General features: G+C 29.3%; 1 protein-coding gene across 1 annotated transcript in view; it reads right to left on the reverse strand.

Moving 5' to 3' along the window:
• Positions 1 to 1,464: 1,464 nt before the first annotated feature.
• LOC142327938 (uncharacterized) overlaps positions 1,465 to 25,235 on the reverse strand; it is a 77,276-nt gene continuing 53,505 nt past the window's right edge. Inside the window, exons 4-8 of the mRNA XM_075371330.1 lie at positions 23,640 to 23,696; positions 22,825 to 22,944; positions 21,681 to 21,842; positions 19,754 to 19,871; positions 1,465 to 4,438 (exon numbers count right to left, since the gene is read on the reverse strand). Coding sequence (XP_075227445.1) covers positions 3,621 to 4,438; positions 19,754 to 19,871; positions 21,681 to 21,842; positions 22,825 to 22,944; positions 23,640 to 23,696 — 1,275 coding nt within the window. The 3' untranslated portion in view covers positions 1,465 to 3,620. The remainder of the gene's footprint in view (positions 4,439 to 19,753; positions 19,872 to 21,680; positions 21,843 to 22,824; positions 22,945 to 23,639; positions 23,697 to 25,235) is intronic.

A 25,235-nucleotide genomic window follows, 5' to 3' on the forward strand; every position in this document is an offset into this window, starting at 1 on the left:
GATTACAGTTTAACTAGGCTGGTCTAACCAAGTGGGCTCACGGTAAAAATAGACTTAAAATGTGTTAATATTTTGGTATTTGTGCATTAACCGACGCATATTTTTTTTACATATATAGCTATTTACACATATAGATATATATGTGTAAATAAAAAAGAAGAAATTTCTTCATCTTTTTTGAAGTTTTAAGGGCATTGACTACTATGGTCATTAGCCCCAATTATATATATTATTGTAACACATTATTTTTGTTGTAAGTTATTTTATTTCACGTTATTCTACTTGTCATCGCAATAATTTTGTTCATTTATTTAGTTTATTTGGCTGTGGTGTTTTTGTCATTCAGTTTTTTTCCATTGTAATAAGAAGAAACAGTAATGAATTTGTGGCAGTAATCAAATACTGAAGGGGACAGCAGTACTGAAATACAGTTGTTACAGGAATATGTAGTAGTGTTATGTTCCTGAAAATGCAGACAGGATCACGACTTGAAATTATATTTCTGTGACTTTGTGAAGTGGAAATGTAACAAAGGAATTTATAATGAAACTAAGCAATTTCATGTTGGAAATTGGCTGGAGGGTATAAGGCTTCTGATAGTTACTGTTACACTATACATTTATTTTTGGTGTGAGGAACCGACTTCAGTGATCAGCAGTTGAACATAAATCAATGCACTGCAGTTGACTGGAATATGTACAAAAGAGAAATGTCTGCTTTTATTGTACATCAGTTTCCGATAAGCAAAATAAGTTGTAACAAAATAAGTGGCAGTCGTGGAGACTATTGAAAGTCTGTTTACATGATGCAAATATAATGCGAGCAGGGTTCTTCCACAAGAGTGGATTTTTGGGGGAATTTACAAAGAACTAAGCCAAATGTTCACTGCCAAAGTTCCTGATTGTTCTGCAAAAATACTACTGGGAATTATTAAAGAAAAAGTTGAAGCGATTATCATATCAGACTGTCGGCATTGTTATCAGCATGATGAATTGGAGGCGGCTGGTTATACATATCCATAAGTTAACCCATCACAATTTCATAAACCCGGGGAGATGGTATCACATACTCAGCAAATCGAAAGAATGGAGGAACAAAAAACACCAGAAAACCGCTCGACACTACTTGGAAGGAATATCTATTTTCTGGGTGCCAAATGAATGATACGTAATGAAATGATTATTCTATAATTGTTTTTACTTCATAGTACTTAAATCGATTTTAAGACTAGCATTAGTTAAATAAAAAATACATAATAAGAAAATTATATAAAATAATATGCGTGCCGATTAATTCACTGGTAAGAATATTTTAATTTGACAAGACAGATTTTTTAATTGTAGCAATGAGCAAGACTTTTCTAACGAGGGCTACATGTGTCTATAATGAGCCACACACTTCATCAAATCACACAAATGAGGTAATACACAATACTAAGTAAAGAAATAAGGGATTAATTGAAAATATACTCTCTTTATTTTTAATGTTAAATTTTTACAATAGGTAACTTTAAATTTGTAACAAATTTATTTTAATTACATAAATTTACTTACAAATACATCAATTATATTGAAAAAAAAATAAATGTACTCTCAAAAAATAAAAAGATTATCTGTGTACTAAACATACATAACAAAAAACAAAAATATTATTAAAAAAGAAAATTGTCACCGGTACAAAACTTGTACTATACATATAAAAAACTAAACATTGTATTATTACAATTGTCACACTAAAGCTTATATACATATTACAAATGTATAAAAGATAAGTAAATAAATGTATAAAATCATAATAAACACAATTTATATAATGAATAAATAAAAAATTATCACCTGTACAAACTTGTACTACATATACAAAAATCTAAATTTGAATTGACTTTTATAACAAGTGTCACATTTAAATATATTTATTAAACTAATTAAATTTAATACTTAAACAGAGTATTTTAAATATTATATACATTTTATATTACACTCCAGTATCAATTACAATAAAATTGACAATCGATATCAAGAATAGTGGCATACATAGATAACTCTTAAAAACAAAATAAATTAAATAAATATAATTAAAAAAATAATTTTAACAGAGGAAACTAATGACAGAAGACCACATGAAGTTCTAGAAAGAGATTAAACAGAAGTGAATGGTATTTGTGAAGCGATACAGATCAGTCTATAAATATAAATTAGTTACAACCCACTTAAATTCGATTAATGGATCTATTTATCAAGATTAATACTTCCAAATAATCTACGATTATTAGAAAATGAGAATATACTTTACAGGTAATATTTTTATCGTGACCTAATAATATTGATATACAGGTAAAATTATTTTTATAAATGATTTATCAGTTATATCTCATATGTTAAAAGGAAACTGAAAATAAACACGGGAAGAAGAAAGTTTGATGTATTTATAATATATTGATTTGAGTAAATTTTGACTGAGGTTAGCAATCAGAGGTTTTTTAAAAATTGATTGGAATCAAAAATTTCATAGTTTGAAAATAAAATAACCTTTAGTACAACATAGAAAAATGAAAACTGAACAAATAACACATTATTTAATGAAGTGAACATCAAAACTGAATGAAATAAGGAGGGTGAAATATTCTGTGCTGTGACTGGAGTCATATAACAAAAGAGGAAAATGAAAATATTATATATCTGAACTAACAGGTAGGTTTCAATTGAATAGATAAGTAAGAAAATCCAAACGTAGGCAGTATGTGACAGTCAAAAAAGTACTAAAAACATGGATGGTTTGGAGACTGCTGAAATTTGAAAGTATGAAGTGGTTAGTTTGTGCACCCAAACAAATTGGGGAAAATCACTATTTTTAAACAAAAAAGAGCATTGTGTAAGTGTTAAAAAACTAGGTTACAAAAATATACTGAATTCAAAAAAGAAAATGTTTATATATTTGTTCGTTAGACAAAGAAACATTTTTGTGGTCCCAAATAAGCAATTTGTACCATGATATTCACTACATCAGTACATCTCTACACAGGGTTTGATAAACACACAACTGTCGATTGCAGAGAAGACCTCATTAATACCAAGGTAAGAAATTCCTACAAATTACGAGTCTACGTAAGACAAATGTCTGGGGAAAAACATTCTTAAAAAATTTTGGAGGACTATCTAATAAATAAAGTAATTTATCACATATATGAAGATTGAAAAATATGATGAAAGATGATGTATGTTAAATTATCATTATAAATACTAGTTCTATGTTCATTTATTAAATCCTTTCTTTAATGTGTATGTGTAAATATGGTGTATGTAAATGAATAGTAATTCTATGTTATTTGTTAAATTCATTATCGCTAATGTGTAAATGTGGAATGCTGTGTTATCAAATATAATCCAAGGACTATATGTCTATATCATGTATGTAACTACAAAATGAATAGTTACAATATGAGCTGCAGTATAATTAATTAATTAATCTTATTGATATCTGTCTATACCGTCATATACAAATCGGCAATTACGTTTCTATGTTCCATTATCCATACAAATTAAATTCTTAAAATACACTTTGAAATAATTAAAGCGATTTAAATATCACTTACAATATTGGATATTTAGATAATATAATAATTACTCCTCGAATACCAGTGATGATTCTATAAAACTACAACTGTTTGGCACAACAGCATCGCCTTCACTAACAAAACAATTTGACAGAATACTATCTGTTAATTCATCATCACAATCATATCTATTTATTAATACATCTTCAATCAACGGATTGAAAGACTGGGTTGATGATTGTGAATTTGGTGCATCATTTAATGCGTTATTAAGAACACTAGATGAAATCGGTTCTTGATTTTCTCTACTACCAAGAACTTCAACAAAGTCATCGTTATCATCATCAACCGCCATAGAAGTACCACTTAACAATTGACATTTATCAATTTTCATTGCAGTATCGTTCATAAAGTCATTATTGATTATTTCATCAACATCATTATTACCTTCATCAAAAGATTCCATAGAATCCTGATATTTATCATTATTGGTATCATTGCAATGAATTTTTTCTCTACTGCCCATTTCTTCTTTATCTAAATTTTTGTTAACACTGCCATCATTAACAGTTGATTTATCAGTACCTATTTTTTTACAACTAACAACTACATCACTTGAATTAATTTCATTATTATTATCATCATCATCAATACCTATATAGGATTCGTTACCATAAGATATTATACTATTATTATTATTACCAGAAATTTTTTTACAGTTTTCATCTGCAGACGATAACTTTTCTGTAATTGTCATAGACTTATTGCTATTATTATTAATTTCATTATGATCGCTAGTAATATCATCTCTACCATCTTGGTTTAACTCCTTATGTTTTTGCGATTGTTTCTCATTTATTTCTCTTCTGCATTTCTTCCTGGTCCCTGAAAAACAAAATAACAAGTAAGAATACAAATTCAAAAATAGCTGAGATCATAAAGTTTATCATTTACCATTAAACATGTTTGGTCACCGTGTATTTTTTGTACCGACATTTTTAATTTTCATGTCATCTACTCTTTTTTTTTGGCCTGTTCTTAATGGTACACACCTGATTTTTATTTAAGCTTGACTGGTAGCAAAGATAAATATTGGATTTGAGGAAAAAGTTTCTTTAGGATCGCATAACTGTGGTAATATTAATCAAATTTGTCTATATTTGCATATGTGTGCTTTTGATAGACGAAATATCATTGAGATTGTATTAGTTTATTACATCTTGAAAATGAGTGAAAATTTAATACGTTTTAAAATTTTATTAAAAATTATTATTTTACTTTTTTGATTATGATGTTTTTGGACACGATGCGGTATCAGTATGTGTGGTACAGAGTTGGTTCAAAGATTTTCAATCTGGAAATTTTGTTGTCGGTGATCTCTGTCTGGTCAACCAGTGACTGAAAAGTTAATGAGATCATTGGAAAAATTTGACTAAGACCAACACATTAGCAGTTGTGATGTCAGCAGAAAACTAGATAAGTCTACAGGAGGTAGAAAATCAGGCAAATAGGGAGGCTGAGGTACAAAGTTTTTGTAACATCCTTGGAGAATGGGAATGCCAAATGTGGATAGCATTGTCATCATGCACTATCCATCTTTTGCTTGCCCACACTTATTCATTGCCTCTTAAATATTGCTAAATAAAATTATTATTGTTGTTATAACCATGTGGAATAATGAACAACACCATTCCAAAAAAAAAATGATCAACATCAATTTCAAATCGGAGTGACTTTGTTGTGCAAAATCTGAGAAACACTGATAACTAATCATAACACTGAATTTGGTTTATATATCCTACTTCTTAAACGTCTTCCAAAGATTTTAAGGTTTCTGTAAATATGTTCCTCAATTTGAAACATAATTTCTCACAAACACAGTGCTCTACAAGAATTCATTCCATTAATATCAGAAAATGAAACACAGCATAGAATGATGTAGAAACGGAATATTTTTTTGAATAAATTCCTACGAGCAGTTCAAATCTGTACTACTTTGAAAGTTCAATTTTTGCTCTTTTAACAAACAACATGTAATGAAATCAATGAATCCTCCTTATTAACATATAATTAATAAAACATATTTTAAAAATACAAACATACACAAAGGTTATTTTCTAAAATTTGAAGAGTATCTGTTTCGTTAGCCAAAAATAAAACAAGATTAAACTGTGCCAATGTAGACAAAACGTTTTTCAGTAACATTATAATAGTGATGAAACATATATTTATATCTATGATGTAAACTTCAGTAGGGAAAAGTTCACAAAGCGCAAAATAAGCGTGTTAAGTTTGAAAAAATCAAGGTCATAATAAAAATTTTTGATTTTTAAGTAAAGATGCCAATATTAAGGAAAAGTTGTCAAATGGCATTAATACTCTGAAGTCTTAAAAAGAGTGTGAAAACAATAAAACAATTGATCCTTTATGTTAAATATTCCTCACTATCTAAAAACATAAAATACAAAGCAAACAAAGAAAAGAAAAAAATCCGAGTAGAAAGAAACAAAATAAAAAGAATTCTTCTCATATAATAATATAATCAATAAATCTATCAGTTGAAGAAGGTAAAACATTATAGCGGAAAAATAATCAAGAAAACTGATTTTATAACTTACCACATTTTTCATCATCACTACTATCTACATCTTTTGGTCGCCGAATCGGTCAATTATATCGTGATAAAAAACTGTAATTCTTCAAACGTTCATTATTAGACAAGAGTAATGCTTTATCAGTTTCAATCATAGCTTTATCAATTTTAAATGCATAATCAACACCTTCTTTTTTGGTCTAAAAAGAAAACAAACATTAAATAGGTGGAAAAATGTATGTGTATATCAATATATACAATTACACACATGGTAAAAGAAAAACTGTATATAAACTGCATACCTCAAAACTGATGACCAAGTATAAAAAGCAATAAATAGTGAATGTAATAATGAATGTTACATTAAAAGAATTAAGCAAAAATAGTTATGATTAACTTGCAAACTAGGTTTTCTAATCTGATATCACACCGTAAATTTTTATTACAAAAAACCAGTGTCAAATCTAACACACTTTTTTTTTTTAGAGTTATACATTTTATTCTAAATCATATACAAAGAATTTAATTTGTTATTCAAAAAGTATTATGCTAGGTTATAATTCCAATCTGTATTTATTTTTCATTATACTTTTTAAATGTTGGTAATGTTTGTCACACAGATAACTCTTTTTTTTAAACTTATCTAGTTATTTATTTATATTTTCATGATAAGAAACCATACAGGGAATTATCTAAAATTTTGTTTCTTAATTCACTGAATTTACAAAATGATAAAATCAATGTAATAAAAAAAAAAGATTAATAAAAGTACTATTAGAATTCTCTTGGCTGTCAATATTTAAAACAATTGGGTTACCAGACTGTCAAAGTCTTTGAATGGGAGACTAGAAATTTTCACCAATATGTAGTGGATTGAGAATGGCAATCAGTCAGATGAAAGCTATTCTAACCACATCGTGCACCGACTCAACCACCAATCACGAGTCACCCATCACTGAAATCCAGCAGCTATAAAACAGTGCTTTTGCACAGTCAGGGCATCATCATTGAGATGAATGAAATGATACATGCAAAAAGATGTTTTCTGAGAATTAGACTTTAGACTGGAGGAGAGCTAACCTAACAGACAAATTTAGTGGGTTGACAAGCCTAAGTTAGTCAGTTCAATTAAAATTTGGGAAACTGCACCAATATTAATATTCTTAATTATAGTGATGTGGGATTTTCATTGTTGTTACTATAGCTGTATTATAATAAACCATTATTAATTTCATTCCACAGAGACCTACATTCATTGTGGTTATGGTAGTTAAAAAGCAACAATCCAACCGCAACCACAGCAACTGGGTTTAATACTCTCTCTCTCTTTTTCTTTTTTCCTGTTTAGCCTCCGGAACCGCCGTAAGGTTTTACTTCAGAGGATAAATGAAGATGATATGTATAAATGTAAATGAAATGTGGTCTTGTACAGTCTCAGGTTGACTGTTCCTGAGATATAAAACCCAACCACCAAAGAACAGCGGTATCCACAATCTAGCATTCAAATCCATATAAAAGTAACTGCCTTTACTAGGATTTGAACCTTAGAATTCTCAACTTCAAAATCAGCTGATTTGTGATGACAAGTTATCAAACAGACCAACCTGGTGGGCTGGGTTTAATATCCAGTTGCTGTAATTAGAAGGGCTATGCAAAAGCAGCTTTATTCATTTAAACATATAAGTAAAACCATTTTTGTAATGTACACAAAAAACAAACCTTTTTCTTAAACATAGCCACTGTTATAAAATTTTTCTGTGATTTAAGTTGGCCTTTCACATCTTATTTTCATTGTCAAAGTACTTGGATGTCATACTTTACATTCATGAAATATTACAATCACCAAGTACCCAAACTAAACTGTATGGAGGATTACTAACTTGAATTGTAACAGAAAATTTCAACTTATTTTGGAATATGCAGGCATACATTGTCATACAAAGAACAATATCATAGCTCAATATGCCACATTTGTTTTGAATGGCCCTTGTTAACTTTTAAATTGACTGTAGACCTCAATTCCAGGAAATCAACCATCACATCTCTTTTTCTGTTCCAGAAGACATTCGCCATGATTTTCTGACTAGAAAATGTTTGCTGACACTTTATTGATTTTGTTGGCGAGCAAGTATGGCCAAATACTGAGTTTATGTCTCTGGTTTTATCATTTGCAACAATTCTATATACAAAAAATATCACCTTTAATTTTGTAATGCTGAAGATATATTACTATAGAGTTCATCCATTGACTTTTGTGTTTTGAAAGAAGTTTAGGAACTAATTAGGTAGAAAATTTTCAATAGCCTAGCTTAACTTTGATCACTTCATAATGAATCGAGCAACTTATAAAGAAACCAATCAAAAAACTTTGAAACTGTGGCTTGTTACATGCTGTACACCATGTAGTTGACTGTAACCATTCATTGTCTGTCTAGTTCTCTCCTCATCACAGGTATGTACACGTCACTATCCATTTCTAAATGTATTGCAACATTATCCTTCAGCTGATGAAAGGATTTTAACTGCTTCACAGTTTCTGGTGAAAACATAATTTTTTTACTTAATGTACTTTACAACTTGTGAGTTTCTAAACTGCAGCACACATTTTAAAAAGCTATTACTAAATGAATGATGGGGAAAAAGTACTCTGACACAGCTAGATGAAATCCAGCAAATCTTATATCTTATTACAATCATGCATATGAGAGTTCACCGTTACTCTCACTTTCCACGCAGTATGTCTAAGAAAAATAATTTTGTGGACAAACTTGTACAAGAGCAAATAAAACCTAAATTGCAGATTACACAACCAAGTAAATCTAAAGAGGAATTGTATTAATCATATTAAATTCATATTTACATACCTTGAACTATTTTGAGTATCTGAATTCTCTATTATATTTCATAATATTATCGGTTGATATCCAAGCTCTAGTAACTTTTTCATCAAAGAAAACTACATTGTAGTAACTCTGAAAATAAACAAACAATAAAATGTTAAACAACTGCATACAACAAATGTTAATAAGCAAAGTTATATTTAATCAACCAATTTCCACAGATTACTGAAGTTAACCCTTTCGCTGTCAGCTATTTTGGAGGGGGTTGTGCCCCCCCCCCTGAACTGTCAAGAAATTTATACTGGCATTGCATATAATGCTGTTTTCAATTTATAAATTTGAAAAAAATACAAATTACTCAGAAAATTATGTAGAATATGATGATATTTAGCAAAATGTCATATTTTTCACTTTAAAATGTTCACAAAATTAATTTTTAAATAAAAAAGAATATTTAAAGTTTATTTTGTTTCCATATTCCTAACACTATACTTAATTTGAAGAAAACTCACCATTCCATAAAATGTACATAAATTACTAAATAAAATCATATAAGTATGAAATTTGAATTATTATTTACAATGTTATGATAAATAGAAATTTGAATACATGACAATTTTTTTCCTGGTTTTCTGTATTGCTATCACTTCAATGTATTGTGTCTTTCATTTCATCTTCACTTTCATTTAAAATGTAAACTAGAAGATCACTGTCACTTTCATAACCCCTATTTGTGTATATTCACTATCATTATACTTGTCAAAATATTCGTGAATATCATCGTCGGTAAGTCTTCCACATGGGCCTGGTATTGACTCAATTTCAGAAAAAATACACAAAAATGAACAATAACAAACAAAACAAAGCACTAAAATTAAATAAAAGAATATGGAAACAATTACTATAGAAAATTAGGGTTATATATTACAAAATAAGTAAGCGCAAACATGTATTAGATTATGTGCAATGCAGAAGAATGTGATTTTCGGAAACGAACGGTAATGTGACTTTCAATATCAGTAATTTATTCTCTAACCTTCTTTGTCATATTAAAACAAATATTGTTAATAAGAATTGTGGATATAAACAAGGTGATTCAATCAAGAGAGCGCTTGTTACATTCTCAAATCAGCATGTTCTATCTTCCTCATCAACCCAGCAAACAGAAGAGCTGAACTTTTTCCTGTACTAAGTTCTTACATCATGCCACAAATTGGTACTACCATTTTCATGTGTGCTGTGATTCCATACACATCAACAAACTGAGAACAGTATGATTAGAAGAAACGGATGACTTATCAAAATAAAGTTTCATTTGTCTGGTTTAAGATATAGTAACGCTACCACTGCAGGTGTGCATAATTGGCAAAGATTCAAATTTAGCACAAACTATTAGTAGTATTTTGAGTAGAGATAAAGCAAAAATTAACAAACTAATATTTTTTATGTTTATTAGGCTTTTGTTAGCCTTTTTCTAACTCATGTTCATTTTCAGTACAATTTCTTTATACTCTTACGTCAAATATTGCATTCTTTTTTTTGTGCTTTTATTTTTACACTTTTTTTTAAGCAATGGATTTTTACAGTCATCTTACATGTGTCTGCTAGTTTTTAATAGTCTCCATTCAACACTGTGGTGTGGGAGGGTATAAGCATTGGCCTTGCTCCTGAAAGCAGACCACAGCAGAGAGAAATAGAGTATATTTTCATTAGAGGCTTATTAAGTTTATGAACCTGTTTCTTGATTTTTAAGTAAACCAAGAGTAAATTGAACTGTAGGATAAAATTGTCATTGTTGCGATAAAGACTTGTTTTATTGATATGTGTTTAAAGAATCAATCAAATAATGATCTAAGAGCACAGCCTAATTAAAGTTAGATATAGGAATTTTAAATATAGTTGTTTTTGTGTGAAACGTTTGATGTTAGAAGGTGCAGGGATCACGCTTCCACGAACAGGTTAATTTGATAGTTGAGAGTTGTAAGTTATGGTAGGTGGTCGTGGTTTGAAGAAGATGTACCGAAGTGATAGTTAGTTCAAGAAAAGATTAGAAGCTTTTGAAATGTGGTGCTAGAGGAGAATGTTAAAAATCAGATGGGTGGATAAAGTGACAAATGAAAAAGTGTTGCGGCAAATTGATGAACAAAGAAGCATTTGGAAAAATATAGCTAAAAGAATTAGCAAAGACAGACTTATAGGCCACATCTTAAGACATCCTGGAATAGTCGCTTTGATATTGGAGGAACAGGTAGATGGGTAAAAATTATACAGGCAGGCAATGTTTGGAATATGTAAAACAAATTGTTAGGGATGTAGGATGTAGGGGGTATATCGAAATGAAATGACTGAACTAGATAGGGAATCTTTTAAGAGAGCAAACCAGTCAAATGATTGAAGACAAAAAAAAATCTACGGTAAAATTAAAGTTGAAATAGAGAAAAACAAGATAACTAATTTAGTTTCATTAAAAAATTTCTATTTAGTTAATATCAACACAGAACATAATCTTTATCACTGTTGTAAACAAAATAAAGCATTTACGGGATAGAAATGATGTCAATAAAGATTTAATAATAATATCAAAATATTAGAGAATACATTTTATTTCCCTCAACACAATTAATATCAAGAACTGGTATTTTTAAAATAAGTTAAGTGTACCCATATTTATCTTTACAATCTGAATTGTCAACACATATTCATCAGCCAAACTGAGCAAATGGGTTAAATGCAGAGACATGGACATGACAGAACAGATACACATATCTATTATGAATCTTGTCATTCATAAACCTATTCTAACCTGATATATATTGATCTATAAGGAGCTTAATGAAATCAATGTATATGCTTTCTACCTACAATTCTTTGAAATTCCTCAAGACATAAGCTTTCTCAGTATCAATCCAAATTCTTCAGCAGATATTGAGAAAATATCAAAAAGACATAAACTAACAGATAAACATGAACAGAAAAAAAAAATTCTATGAAAAGCTAGTTCTCAGATGTTATCACTAAAATACACTTACTAAAAATAAATATATATATATATATATATATATATACATATTATATATTAAATAAGTTTGACAATTTTAACTCACTGGTACAAGAGAATCTTCATCATCCAACCAATAAAAAGCTTCCGTATTCTTTATCAGTATCATCATCAACCATAGCTGGCCACCATGGATATCCAACCATTTTAGCCCATACAACTGAACCAGCAGTAAATTTGTTAAATAATATATCAAAATCATATTCAGGGTCAAAATTTGGTATTTCTACATCAGGTCCTTCGTTGCATTTATATGAATCTGGATCTAAAAGGTAACAGTTAAATAAAACTGAATTATATAAATTAATTTTTTTAATTTGTAATTCTTAATAAAAAACAAAATTTAGTTATAGCAGACCTGCTCCTTATGATTTTCACATATGTAACTAAATAAAAGTATCTAGTACAGTACCATAAATAGAGCTTGGACTGATATGTGATTATCACTCCGTCCAGAATCCTTCTACAGTGTGGTACAAGGAAACGAGAAATTTTGAAGTAACTCTCTCAAAAATAAAATAAAATGAATTTACAAGTTTTATTGTTGAAAACAAAAAGCAAATTACATGCCATTAAACGTACCAACATAAAAATTTTCAATTTCTAAAAACAATGTCCATCAGATGATGGCCATTATGCATTCTTGGAAGTAAATGTTGAGATTCTGCATGGCACTTTGAAACACTTCCATGGGACCATATAGTCTGATGGTTTCAGTTCTTACACAACTTGAATTTTGTAAGGATGAAACTTCTAATCACTGTGGATTATTTGGCAGACAATTGTTCAGTTTAGCTTCAATGCTGCTGCGTGTTTCCTTGTCGATCATCGGAGACTCCTTCCAATTGAGGCCTGAACTGCTTCAGTGTTTTCTGGTGTTCATTGAGTTCTTTGAACTCCTGGTGGTTTCTTTTTTAGAGCTGAACCCATCTCCTCAAAATTCTCAACCCACGTCTTGATGCGTGACAAGATGGAACGCGATCATGATGTACTAAATTGTAATGATGTCGGAATTCCTGTTAAGCAGCAGTCACACTGTCACCATTCTTGCAAAATGCCTTCACAGCAAATGCATCATGCTGTATACCGACCCACTGGTCTATGATTACTAAATAGCAGGTAGTTGTGCTCAGAAGACCTTTCTACCAGTTCCTAAGGGCTGCCACTAGTACTTTCAAAATTTCCGAATTCCCTGTGTCATCCTGTATATTAGGTACTATGCTTAGCAATAAACAAAAAAGCTTGTAGGAATTAAGACTATGGACTGATAAATTTCCCAATTGACTATCTGCAGTATAACGTAAGAATGCACAGTTTGGATGACAATTTCTACATGTACAAACAAAAAAAATCTTTAATAAAATATAAAAAAAAATACATGTAGACAATTTTATATAAAACACCAACTAACAGCTAAGGCATCTACTTTGGAAAAAATCCAGACCTTTTACTTCTCATAAAATCTAATTATATTATACAAATTTACTTCTTACTAATCGTCAACAAGTTATTTTACTGGAACTTTCCACTTTAATTTAATTAAATTTGGTGAATATAGTAAAGTTTTTCTGTAAATACTTTAGACTAAAAAAAATTTTTTAATTCTTAAGAAAAAACTGTTACAACAAACTCCATTTGCATGATAAATTGCTCTCAAATTATCACGTTAATATAGATAGACATGATAACTTGTATTTTAATTTTATAGCAATTACCTGGATTCATATCACAGAACCATTTCTCTGGCACATCACTTGGATCTTTTATACTATGAACATATCGCCATTTTTTACACTATGAATTGGAGCACGTTATCTGTAAAAAAAAATAAAATAAAAAGTATAAATATTGTTCTATATTTTTATATATACCAGGTGATTCATAAATAAAGTAACACACCTTGACATGGTGAAAATACTACTGGTGAAAATAAAGAAGAAAGTTCATACAAACACAGGTTCAGAAATACTTTATTAGAAAAGTCTACTGGTGAAATATTTCACCCTGATTTCTGTGCCTTTGGTAAAATTAAGCCATTCTGTAACTGTTGGAACCAAAACAATGAGGTAAATTTTATGGTTTACATGAAATCTAACTTAAAAATTGAAAAAAAAAAAAAAATAGGTCCTGGAACTGTATTTTTAGTAGTTTTTGAGAAATCTGGGGTAAAAACACACTATTTTATGAATTTTTACACTATTTTATGTCTGGTGTAAAAATAACTTTGTTGAATGTTTTAAAAAGTTTGTTAAGTTTTAAACCTAATCTATGGAGAATTTGATTCCAAGTAAAATGATATGACTAAAATCATCAAAAACTAAAAACTAATCATCACAAACATATGGTTGCCAGCTGACATTCGCATCTTGCTACATTTTTTTAATAAAAAAAAAATACAGAAAAATGACCAAAAAAAATTTTGTACTGTGTGTAATGGTAGTTTGAACTTTCAATCAGTATCAGTGTGCTGGTCCTTCAAGTTTAAAATTTAATATTGACCTGGTTTCCACAATGTTTTAAACCATAAGTTAACTGCATGAACAGACAGTAGCTGCTCATGACACAAAATATTGAACAGATTTCAAAATAACCTTTGTAAAGTTGTCGCAGAATTACCATTTTTATACAACGATTTAACACAGAATATTAAATGCATTAAATGACTGACAATATACCATCAAGTTTAGCTCCCCGCAACCAAAATGAATAACCAATCTCTTTTAAAAATTTTCTACTTTGCTGATGTACCTTTTATACATACGTATATAAAGTAGCTTCCTTAATAGTAAATTCTTAGTAATATAAAATTACAACTTACCCAAGTCCCAACGTCTCGCTGTTTCATTAACCACATTAAAGATTCTTTATGATTTTTAAATTTTGACGGCAGTGGCTGATAGAACCTTTTCTTAACTTCTGACCATGAGTATTTATCGCTTGATGACGATGACGCAACTGATTCATTTTGAACATTATTATTATTATTTGAGTTATGAACATTGAACTTTTGGAATATCAGTAATATTTTTATGCGATAAATTTTTCTTTTTCAAAGTTGAATCTTTTGGATTTTTCATAACTTCATTATTCTTCACTGACAAACTCTTATTTTTATCATTTTTAACACTAGTAGTACCTTTTTTTGAATCCTTTATCTGATTATTTTCTTCAGAAACAATATCATTATTATTGTTGTTATTATTCTCATATAATACCATAGTTGGTTTGATTATTTGATTAGAATTATTTGATTTAATCTGTCGTTCAGATAATTTTTCATTTGAAAGAGTTGTTGATACTTTTTTGTTCAAATTTTCTGAAATGATTTCCTCAGAATCTTGAAATGACTAGAATAAAAAATTGATAGCACTAATAAAAAAATGTATTATTCAATAGAAATATTAAAAAATAAATATCATTATTTTGAAAGCGTTATATGTATAAATACTTTAAGTTATATTAAAAATATGATGATGGCTTTCCAAACAGCTACAATGCTGATGTTATTGTTAGTAAATTGAGAGATTGTTTTAAGGTTGCTTATATGTCATGTATTTTTTGTGAAAGAAATATATTTAAAAAATAATAAGAATACAATATCACTGAGGGTAATTAATTTTACAAACAATTTTTCTGTGCTACGAAAAAATCTATAGGGATGAAAATGCAGAATAAGGATTCAAGCTTGGACGAGCGATTGCAGAGATATTATGGAGGTCCCCCATCATACCCCTTCCCCAATTTCTGAATGGTACCCCAGGGACACTTGAAAATATTATCATCCAACGGGTACCACTGTGAACAGATGGGGCACTCGTCCAGGGGGTCAAAAAAGTTTTTCAGAACGCAAGGACTTGCCGTTTTCGAGATATTTGTGATTTTCGTCTGAAAATTCAAATCTGCTTAAAAAATACTAAATTTTCCCTAAACTTCAATACATATTTCGCATATATACAGATATATATATATACCGTATATCATTATATAATAATATAACAAGTATACACCTGACCAAGACGAGACATGTACTAATAAATGGTGATTTTCCACTAGTGATCAGTACATTCTGATGCTAAGCTAATGGAGATGCACACACAGAATGCTGTTTAGTAAGGTAGGACACCCTATATGAGGTGCATTCAGGAACTCCCAGGAATTCAAACATATATCACTGAAGAATAGCTAATAATATAAGAGCTGATCAATTAGTTATAACCACTAAAAAAAAATCTTTGACTCAAGAAATGGGTCTTTAAGCCTTGCTCAGTAATGATTTTACAGATATACCATTGAAAACAACCATTTATCTTTCAATTTGGTGGATTCAAACACGATTGGACAAGCACAAAACAGGAATCGCACAAAGATCATCCAAATAAGATAAAAACATCAGTAATCATTGAGAAAATTCATGATACCATTTTGGAAGATTGTTGAAAAAATGATTTACAAGGTCATTTACATTCTGAACATCTCAAGTGAACGTACATGCCTAGATTACATGAAAATTTGGTGTTAATACATTTTCACCCATCTTAGATGTGTAGTTAAAATTTGGCAGCTGAGTAATTATGGCAAACTCAATAACAGATGTTAACATTTCTAAAACAACAAATACTTTATAAACTTACAGAATCAATCTGAGTACTAAGTGAAGAACTTTGACTATGTGATTTACTAGCCTGACTTCCCCAAGGACTCATCATTTCACAAATCATCCTTAATTTTTCACCATGTGACAATTTTGATTTCTTCTTTTTCTTTTTCTTCTCAAAAATATCTACTGTCTTATCAAATGTAGTATCTAAATCAGAATTAGATACTATATCTTCACGGCTATCTTCCATTATTACACTTTCGTCGTGAGATTCCACTGTAAAATATGATAAAAATTATTTGTGAAAACAAGTAAATAAAAATAAACCTTAAGCAATTCAAATTTTCTAACATTTTAAAATGCTTACTAAAATGTACATGTTTTAGGTTAGGTTCAGTAAACATAATAGTTTATACAATTTGACATGTGAACAGTCATTATAAAAATGGCAGAGCCATTTCCAAGATTAACACTGTTTATTAAAGAAAGTGAGAAATGAAGCAATTTCCCATTTTTTCCCCATCAAGCTGAAATGTCACATTATTATATTAAACTACTGAGATACAACTAATGTTCAATCCTACAAGTTATTCATGGTGAATGCTCCATTTACCATAGAAATTGTATAATGAACATCATTACTTTTAGAAAAATCAATCCTAACACCATTTGTATCTTACATGCTTAACAAGCATCACAGTCGCATAACAGAAATTTAAAAGCAGTGTAAAGCAATGAATTAATCAATTTCTTCCTATGTGAAACAATTCATTTTAAGCCCTTTCTGTTTATAAATTGTATATTTTGCATTTAACTGTAATGATACGATACTACAGACTTTTGGAAAGTTGTAGGCCTGACACAGAGACTGTGCAAATATGACCAAATTAGTATAATGTTTGTCAAGTATGATCAAAACAGTATACATTTAGATGTTTTCTATAGATCTATATAGATTTTCATAATCATTAAAGATCTTTTGCACGATTTGCATGCTGCAAATTTTCAGATGTGTAGGTGGTGTTTAGCTGCTTCTTTTTTAAAACAAATAAAGCAAACATTTTCTGACAAATGGATAAAATTAAAGTTCAACCTGTTATAAGGTACTTTGTTTTAAAAGATTAACCCCAAGGACAAAAAAAAAGGAATGGACCACTTTAAACGATTTTTCCTTTGTTTTCAAAAATAAAAAGTGAGCTGCAAATTTAAATGTGCCTCATACATCCATTCAAGATAAACACTCGGGTTAACCAAAACTGCTACGGCCAATGAAATCATCACCAACGCTATATTAAATGTTTGCTGACTGAAGGTGTATGAACTTGATGACATTACAAACAACTCAACATCCACATCTGGCCAAAAATAAAGTTCTCTTTCACCATGATAAAAAAATACACACGTTTCAAGTTATTGCTGTAGAGCTCCATGATCTACACTTCAAAGTTTTTTTACATGTGTGTATTTACCAGATTTGGCTCCCACTGATTACTTCTTCCCAAACATGAAGAAAAGGGTCGCTGGATGAATATTCAATTCAAACGATAAAGTCAAAGCTGAGAAAACCACTTATTTAGAACAGTTAAACAAATTTGTTTTTACGAACATTGCAGGAGTGACTTCATTGAAAAATAAAGAAATATTCTGAACCTTGTTTTCTTTGTCGGGCAGAGAACTTTTCAAAACAACCCTCACCAACGTTGAATTTTTAAAATACTTGTATTTTTTCACTACTTATACCTTTTCCTTTAAAAGTTAAGGGCTTAATATGAAACTAAAAAAGTTAACTTGAAACTTTAAACATTGAAACTACAAAATATTTCATGTTGCCTAAGATTTCTTTTTTGGGAGTGGGGATGAATTATGATGAATTTTATTGTAATATTATTACTAAAAGTTTATTATTTAAACTTTTAATAACATTAAAGTTTAAATAATCCAAAAAAGCTTTGAAAAAAAAATCAATATTTTTAAATTTTGATTAGTTCCCCACCATCAATATTGCTACCAAAGTATTTCTTTGGGGTCACTTGCACTACTACTATGCCTAAGAAGACATTAAAAAAAAATTTGATACAAAATATGCAATAAACAAAAGGATAGCTTTTCTCAATTTTTGGGGGAAAGGGGAAAATATGTGGCAATTTTATTTTTTAAATGGTAAGATAAGCATGCACACACATACTAAGCTTAAAATAAAGTGGGGTTATGTTTGCAAGTTTTTGAGAAAATGACCTCCAAAAAACCTCCCTGGAAATATTGACTCCAAAATTTTACCAAAAAATTGCCCCCTATACACAAGTCTGCAAAAAAATTTCAAGATCAGTCAATCCAATCAAAAGTTATTAGCTTCAAATATGTTAACACACATGCACACCACCTCTCTCTCTTTTCCTGTTTAGCCTCTGGTAACTACCGTTTAGATAATACTTCAGAGGATGATATGTATGAGTGTAAATGAAGTGTAGTCTTGTACATTCTCAGTTCGACCATTTCTGAGATGTGTGGTTAATTGAAACCCAACCACCAAAGAACACCGGTATCCATGATCTAGTATTCAAATCCGTGTAAAAATTTTACTAGGACTTGATTTTTACTAGGCTTTACTAGGACTTGAACGCTGGAACTCTCGACTTCCAAATCAGCTGATTTAGGAAGACGCGTTCACCACTAGACCAACCCGATGGGTACATACACACCACCTAAGTACATATGAACATTACCCCCACCATTTTATTTTTGGTTTTTGAGGTTTCTGGTCATCAACTTTGAAAAATATAAAAAAACCATACTCGATTCTTTGATTGATTTACACTTTTCTTCTTGAGCTGTGATGCCAGGAAAGTAAAACAAATAATATAAACGCACAATCATAAAAGAAAAAAAATAGAGAATATTTTTTGTTTAGGCACGATTTACTAGAGAGAAGATATTACATTTTTACACAAACATTAAAAGACTGTATTACTGTAAAGTTAGTTGTAAGGGTACATAACAATTTTCTAAGTCTTACAAACTGTTTTACATTATAATCTTGTATACATTACCAGAGTAAATTATACAAACTTATGATTTGTTAAAAAACAATTATTAAACATAGCACAGCACGTACCTGTATCATTTTTATGACCTTCATTTTCCTCATATAAAGGTTTCTTGTTACTTTCAACCATTTTAATACTGCCCTTTGGTTCTATAATATTCTTCTTCTTTCCTTTACTGCCTGGAGCCTAAAAAAAATATACACATAAAAATATTTTTAAAAAATAAATAGCATATCATCATCTTTCAAGACAGAAAGAATATAACAAGAAAGACCTACGACAGGTTCTTAGCTGTCTCTAACAGTTTTACTCTTTATTAGAGCAAGACTAAATAATTTAAAATTGCTTTACTTGACCTAAATGTCTCTAAAATTTGTTTAAATAAAACTCTTTTAAACATTAAGCTAAGTTTTTAAGCTACTAGGAGATCAAGTAAAACAACTTTTAAAAAAAAATTTAGTTCACTCTTTTAAAGAGTAAAACTTTATAGCGACAACAAAAAACGTATGATCTTATCATAGATCCTTTTTTGTTAGATTTTTTTACACAAGATCTATCACATCATATATAATTTCTGAAAGTTGGTGTTAAATTTGAGATCATTATAAAATATACCTTCAATCCCTGTTTTATGATACAGGAGCTGTTGTGGGTTGTTGTTGCAGAAACAATAACCCGAGAGAATACAGCATTTAAGCAGTTAGAACCGACTGTCAATAAAAGGGAAAAAAATATCAGTGAATAGGGTACATATTTTATTTCCTCACATAAAATTTATCACTAAGATGTAGAACACTCCATACTCTCCCAGACTGACATTGATAATTTTGACATATTTCTTATTTCAGATTGATTTTAAAAGAAAATTGATACCAACCAGGTTAACAATGACTGTCTTCACAAAACACAAATGAAGAACCTAAAAACTTGTTTTCTGATGAAAAAATTGTGACTAGTGATCATCACAGATCTCTTCTGAAGCCAAATTTATATTATTTAAGACAGTTCTGTAGAGACCAAAATAAATGGTGGTCTGACAGTACAAGAATAGGACTATATGATGAATGCATCAGAAATTCCTAGCCAAGCTTCTTTCACTATTTTCAATGGATCACCAAAGATGTCTGGCACTGGTGTGATGGAAGAAGACACTTTTCCAGTCAATCAATTTTGGCTGCTTTATCTTAACTGCTTGGTGTAATCTTTTCAGTCGTTGATAGCACCGGTCAATCATTTGACCAACGGCTTTTCAATCTCATCATATACACATTCCTGGCAAAAATTGTGATACCACAATTTTTTGGCATCAGTTCTTGCTTTTCTACCATTTGCAGAGTTTTAACATGCTTCAACCATGAATTTTTCCATATGTTATTGACATTTCGATCCATTCATTTTCATCATCTGTAATGAGCAGTTTCAAAAATGTTTCGATTTCATTCCATGTTCATATCACATTATGTCCAAAAATAACAACAATTTTTTTAGCAGCCTGGGTTCCATCAATTCTTCTCATTTTTGTAATAAAATTTCAAAATGTATTGTAATTCATTTAATTATTATTTTCACTCCTTTCGACACAATAATTTTTAAATATACTAATATAATCATAATCTTTTTAAAAGTACTCAGTGATATGCTGCTATCTTTTAAAAAACACCAAATTAAAATGTTACCAGATTTCATTAATATTACCAGAAATATGTGATCTTAAAGTCATCTGCTGGGAGAATACGAAGAAACTTTTTCCCTAACCGCAATATAATAAAAAATCATTCTTCTATACAGTTTTCGTAAAATAAAATAAAAATATTTCAACAACCTTTTTAAACTACGTTTTATAAATAGATATGACATTAAATCATTGTTAAAACACAGTTACTCATAAATCTTGTGATCAGATTACCAGTTTTAAAAATTATTGTTGTATTATAACTACATCTACAGGTAACTAAAAAACAAGAAAAGAAATAACATAAATTTAATAATAATTACAGTTGTTGAAGAAGAGTCTAGTCCATCAAAAAATGTAGAGTTTTCTCTACTGTTATCATTAGATAGAAATTTCTCATCACTACTATATGTAAACGACCTCTGAATAGCAGCAGTAAATATTTCATCATATTCTGCATCGGTCAACGATCTCGCAGATAAAACCTAAAAATAAGCACAAAAAAGTGAAAACATAATTATTTATAAATAATTCAATAAAGGCGCATAAATAAAAATGATCAACTTTATTCATCAAATTCATTTACTACAAGATCTCTTCAGCACTCAGATTCTAGTAATAATACCAGACTTATTTTTAAAGTAAGATGTGTTTTGAACTGGCTGTCTACATACATGATGTAAACAGATGGCGCTTGTGTAACTCAGTTATTTCAATCAGTAGTCAGCTGTTAGCAATAATAAATTAGTCATTTTGTTATTAGTTGTTTATATTCATCTATTAATAATGAGTGCTACAATTTGTGATCTCTCACAAGTGTGAAATATGAGAGTAATCCAATTTTTGATGACAAAATACAATTCTGTAGCTAAAATTCAAAGACAAATTTGTGAAATTTATGGACCAAATATTATGAACCGATTCTAAAGTAAGACAGTGGTGGCAATCATTTAAAAAAAAAAATGACAAACGACATTCATGATGATGACCATAGAAGCCGGCTGGCAGTAAGAATTTGATTGAAAAAGTAGATGAAAAATTTGAGAAAACCAGTTTGGTAAAGCCAGGAACACTGAGAAAATCAGTGCATTTTTATTGTGATCTAAGAGCTGACTACAGATCAACCCAACACAGAGTGTTTTGTCTGGTGGCTGCATGATAATCCTTTCAGATTAAGCCGGACTACATTAAGGTCCTATATTCTTGTTGAATTAAACTGGACTCTTAGCCTCGACATTAAATACTAAACGATAAAATATTAAATAGACTTTACTATTAAAATATTCTGAGAATTATTGCATTTTGAATAAAATGCCACCACTCAATAAATGATTAAATTTAATTTATTTATTCTGATTCGCTTAAAGCAGTCTAATTAATACTGATTAAAATGGAGCAGTATTAAATGTGCATTATCATTAGAACACATGAACAAAAACACTTTAATTGAAAAAAAATAAAAAATACCTTTTTAGGTTTTTCCCCCTTTTTTGCAGACCTATTTTCACTTCCAATAGTCTTCTCAACAATATTTTCTTTACCTTTTGATACAAATGTCTGGAAATCAGGACGTTTTGTTGTTTTCTCCTAGAGAAAAAAAAAACATAAATATAAATATATATATAATTAATACTTTTAAGATATTATAACCATTTTAAACATCTATAACAGTACACAATGCATACATGTACCATTTTGAATCATGATCAGATGTGTCAATCCACTATACTTATTGACTTTTCTCTCACTTACACCCATTCATTGATTTAATTCATATAACTAATAGTAAAGGAATTAAATTATAATCATCAAAATAAATGAGGTTAGATCTTTCTGACTGTAAGTTAATTTTGGAACACCACACTCTTATTGCAATACCACAATATACGATCTATTTGATACAATACAAAGTCATGATATATGATATTTTCAAGTGTATAGGTTAGGATTTTACAGTCTTATAATAATTGTGTCCTTTTAATTAATAAAATGATTTTAAATATTAAAGTTATATTAATTAAATATGACTACAGATCTACTGATCAACTCTGACAGAAGAATGAACATTAATCTTATCATTGCAAGCAAGGCAATAGGTTAATGATTAAAATTAGCCAAACAGTTATTTACGCTTCTAAATATTAGGACCATACAGAAAATGAACATTTTTGCGCAGCACTCATGCCAAGTGAAAAATTCATGCCGTTATTTTCTCGACCTCAAGAGAATTTATTATCATAAATTTTTTAGATATAAAAATTAATAAAAACTATAATACTAACAAACTGGATATTGATATAAATAGGAAACCCACTAAACAGGGCACCATTCGTCTCAACCTTGGAATCAAAAAATATTGATGTTTAATTCTTAATATAGCTATGAAATATTTAAAACATAACAATATAAAATTAAACATTGGATTATATCAAACATATAGTTATAATTAATGGATACAATGAAAACTTAACATAACAATAAATCTAATTTAGATAAACAGGGAGTATATAGTTTACAATGTGCAAGTTGTGATTTGGAATATATCGGGATTACAAACCAATCTTTTTCGATCAGAATTAATGAACACATTAATTGTATAAATAAGGGAAATATGGAACAATCCAATTTTGCTAGAAATATCTTAGAAAATAATCATAATTATAATCCAGATAATTTTATTTATATTCTTGAATATTCCAGTAACTTTCATAAAACAAATATGATTGAAACAAATTACATATACTTAAATAATACAAATTTGATAAATGAAAAAACAAAATTTGATAATGATGTATTATTTAAACAAATGTTAAATAATAATATTGATTCCTAGATTGGTTATACTGATTCATACTAGCAAACACAACAATTGAGAGCTTCATACTGACATGATGGACAACGTCGACAGTAGACCTTTTGACGATCAATTGTTGTATTTATAATTTTTGTTTTTAAAAAATTCAAAATTCATTAAATATATTAATTTGTGAAGGAAATAATTATTCCATAACACATAAATGTCCCTGATGATGGATTAATTTCCGAAAGCACTCAGACATAATAATAAAAATTGTTAGTAAGTGGAAATTATTCTATAATTAAAAATAAAATCAGTATATTGAAAAAAAAATATTTTAATTTTATTTGGCTATCTCTGGAACCAATGAAAGTACCACTTATGATATATCATTGAAAAGCTCTCAATGAGGGGGGTTATTACTGCAATTAAGAAAGGTCCAAAATCCAGGGCTTTTTTTAAGAAAGGGCTTTTTTGGTTCAGTCGATTGGAATCAAAAGGGGAGGTGCACAGCACTAGGTGTTAAAATAGTCCTAAACCAAAATTTCAACATCCTACACCTAATTGTTTTTGAGTTATGCGAGAAACACACATTTGAATGTACGTACGTATAGACGTCATACTGAAACTAGTCAAAATGGATTGAGGGATGGTCAAAATGTAGATTTCTGTTGAAATCTAAAAACCAGCATTTTTCACATTCACAGTTTTTCACTTCCTTGACTTTGTAAAAGGAAGCACAAATTATTAATTCATTTTTTGGGGAGGGGGTGAATATTAAATAATTTTTTTTGTAATTTATGACTTTGATAAAAGAAACTTCAACTTTCTATGAAAAATTTTTGCTAAAGTATCCCCCAAGTAAAGATTTGAAATTTTATTTCAGCCAAAACATAACACAGCTTTTTCCAATTTTTGCAGAAATTTATTACACAATTTCCTCCTGAAGGTAACACCTGTCAACCAAGTTTGAAAAAATTCATCAACAGGATCCAAAGTTATAAAAATCAAATATAGACTTACCTACATACATACATACAAACAAATGTCCATCTGATACAAAATAGATTTTTTGGATTTG

This window comes from Lycorma delicatula, chromosome 7 (assembly GCF_047948215.1).
Source record: "Lycorma delicatula isolate Av1 chromosome 7, ASM4794821v1, whole genome shotgun sequence".
Classification (NCBI taxonomy): domain Eukaryota; kingdom Metazoa; phylum Arthropoda; class Insecta; order Hemiptera; family Fulgoridae; genus Lycorma; species Lycorma delicatula.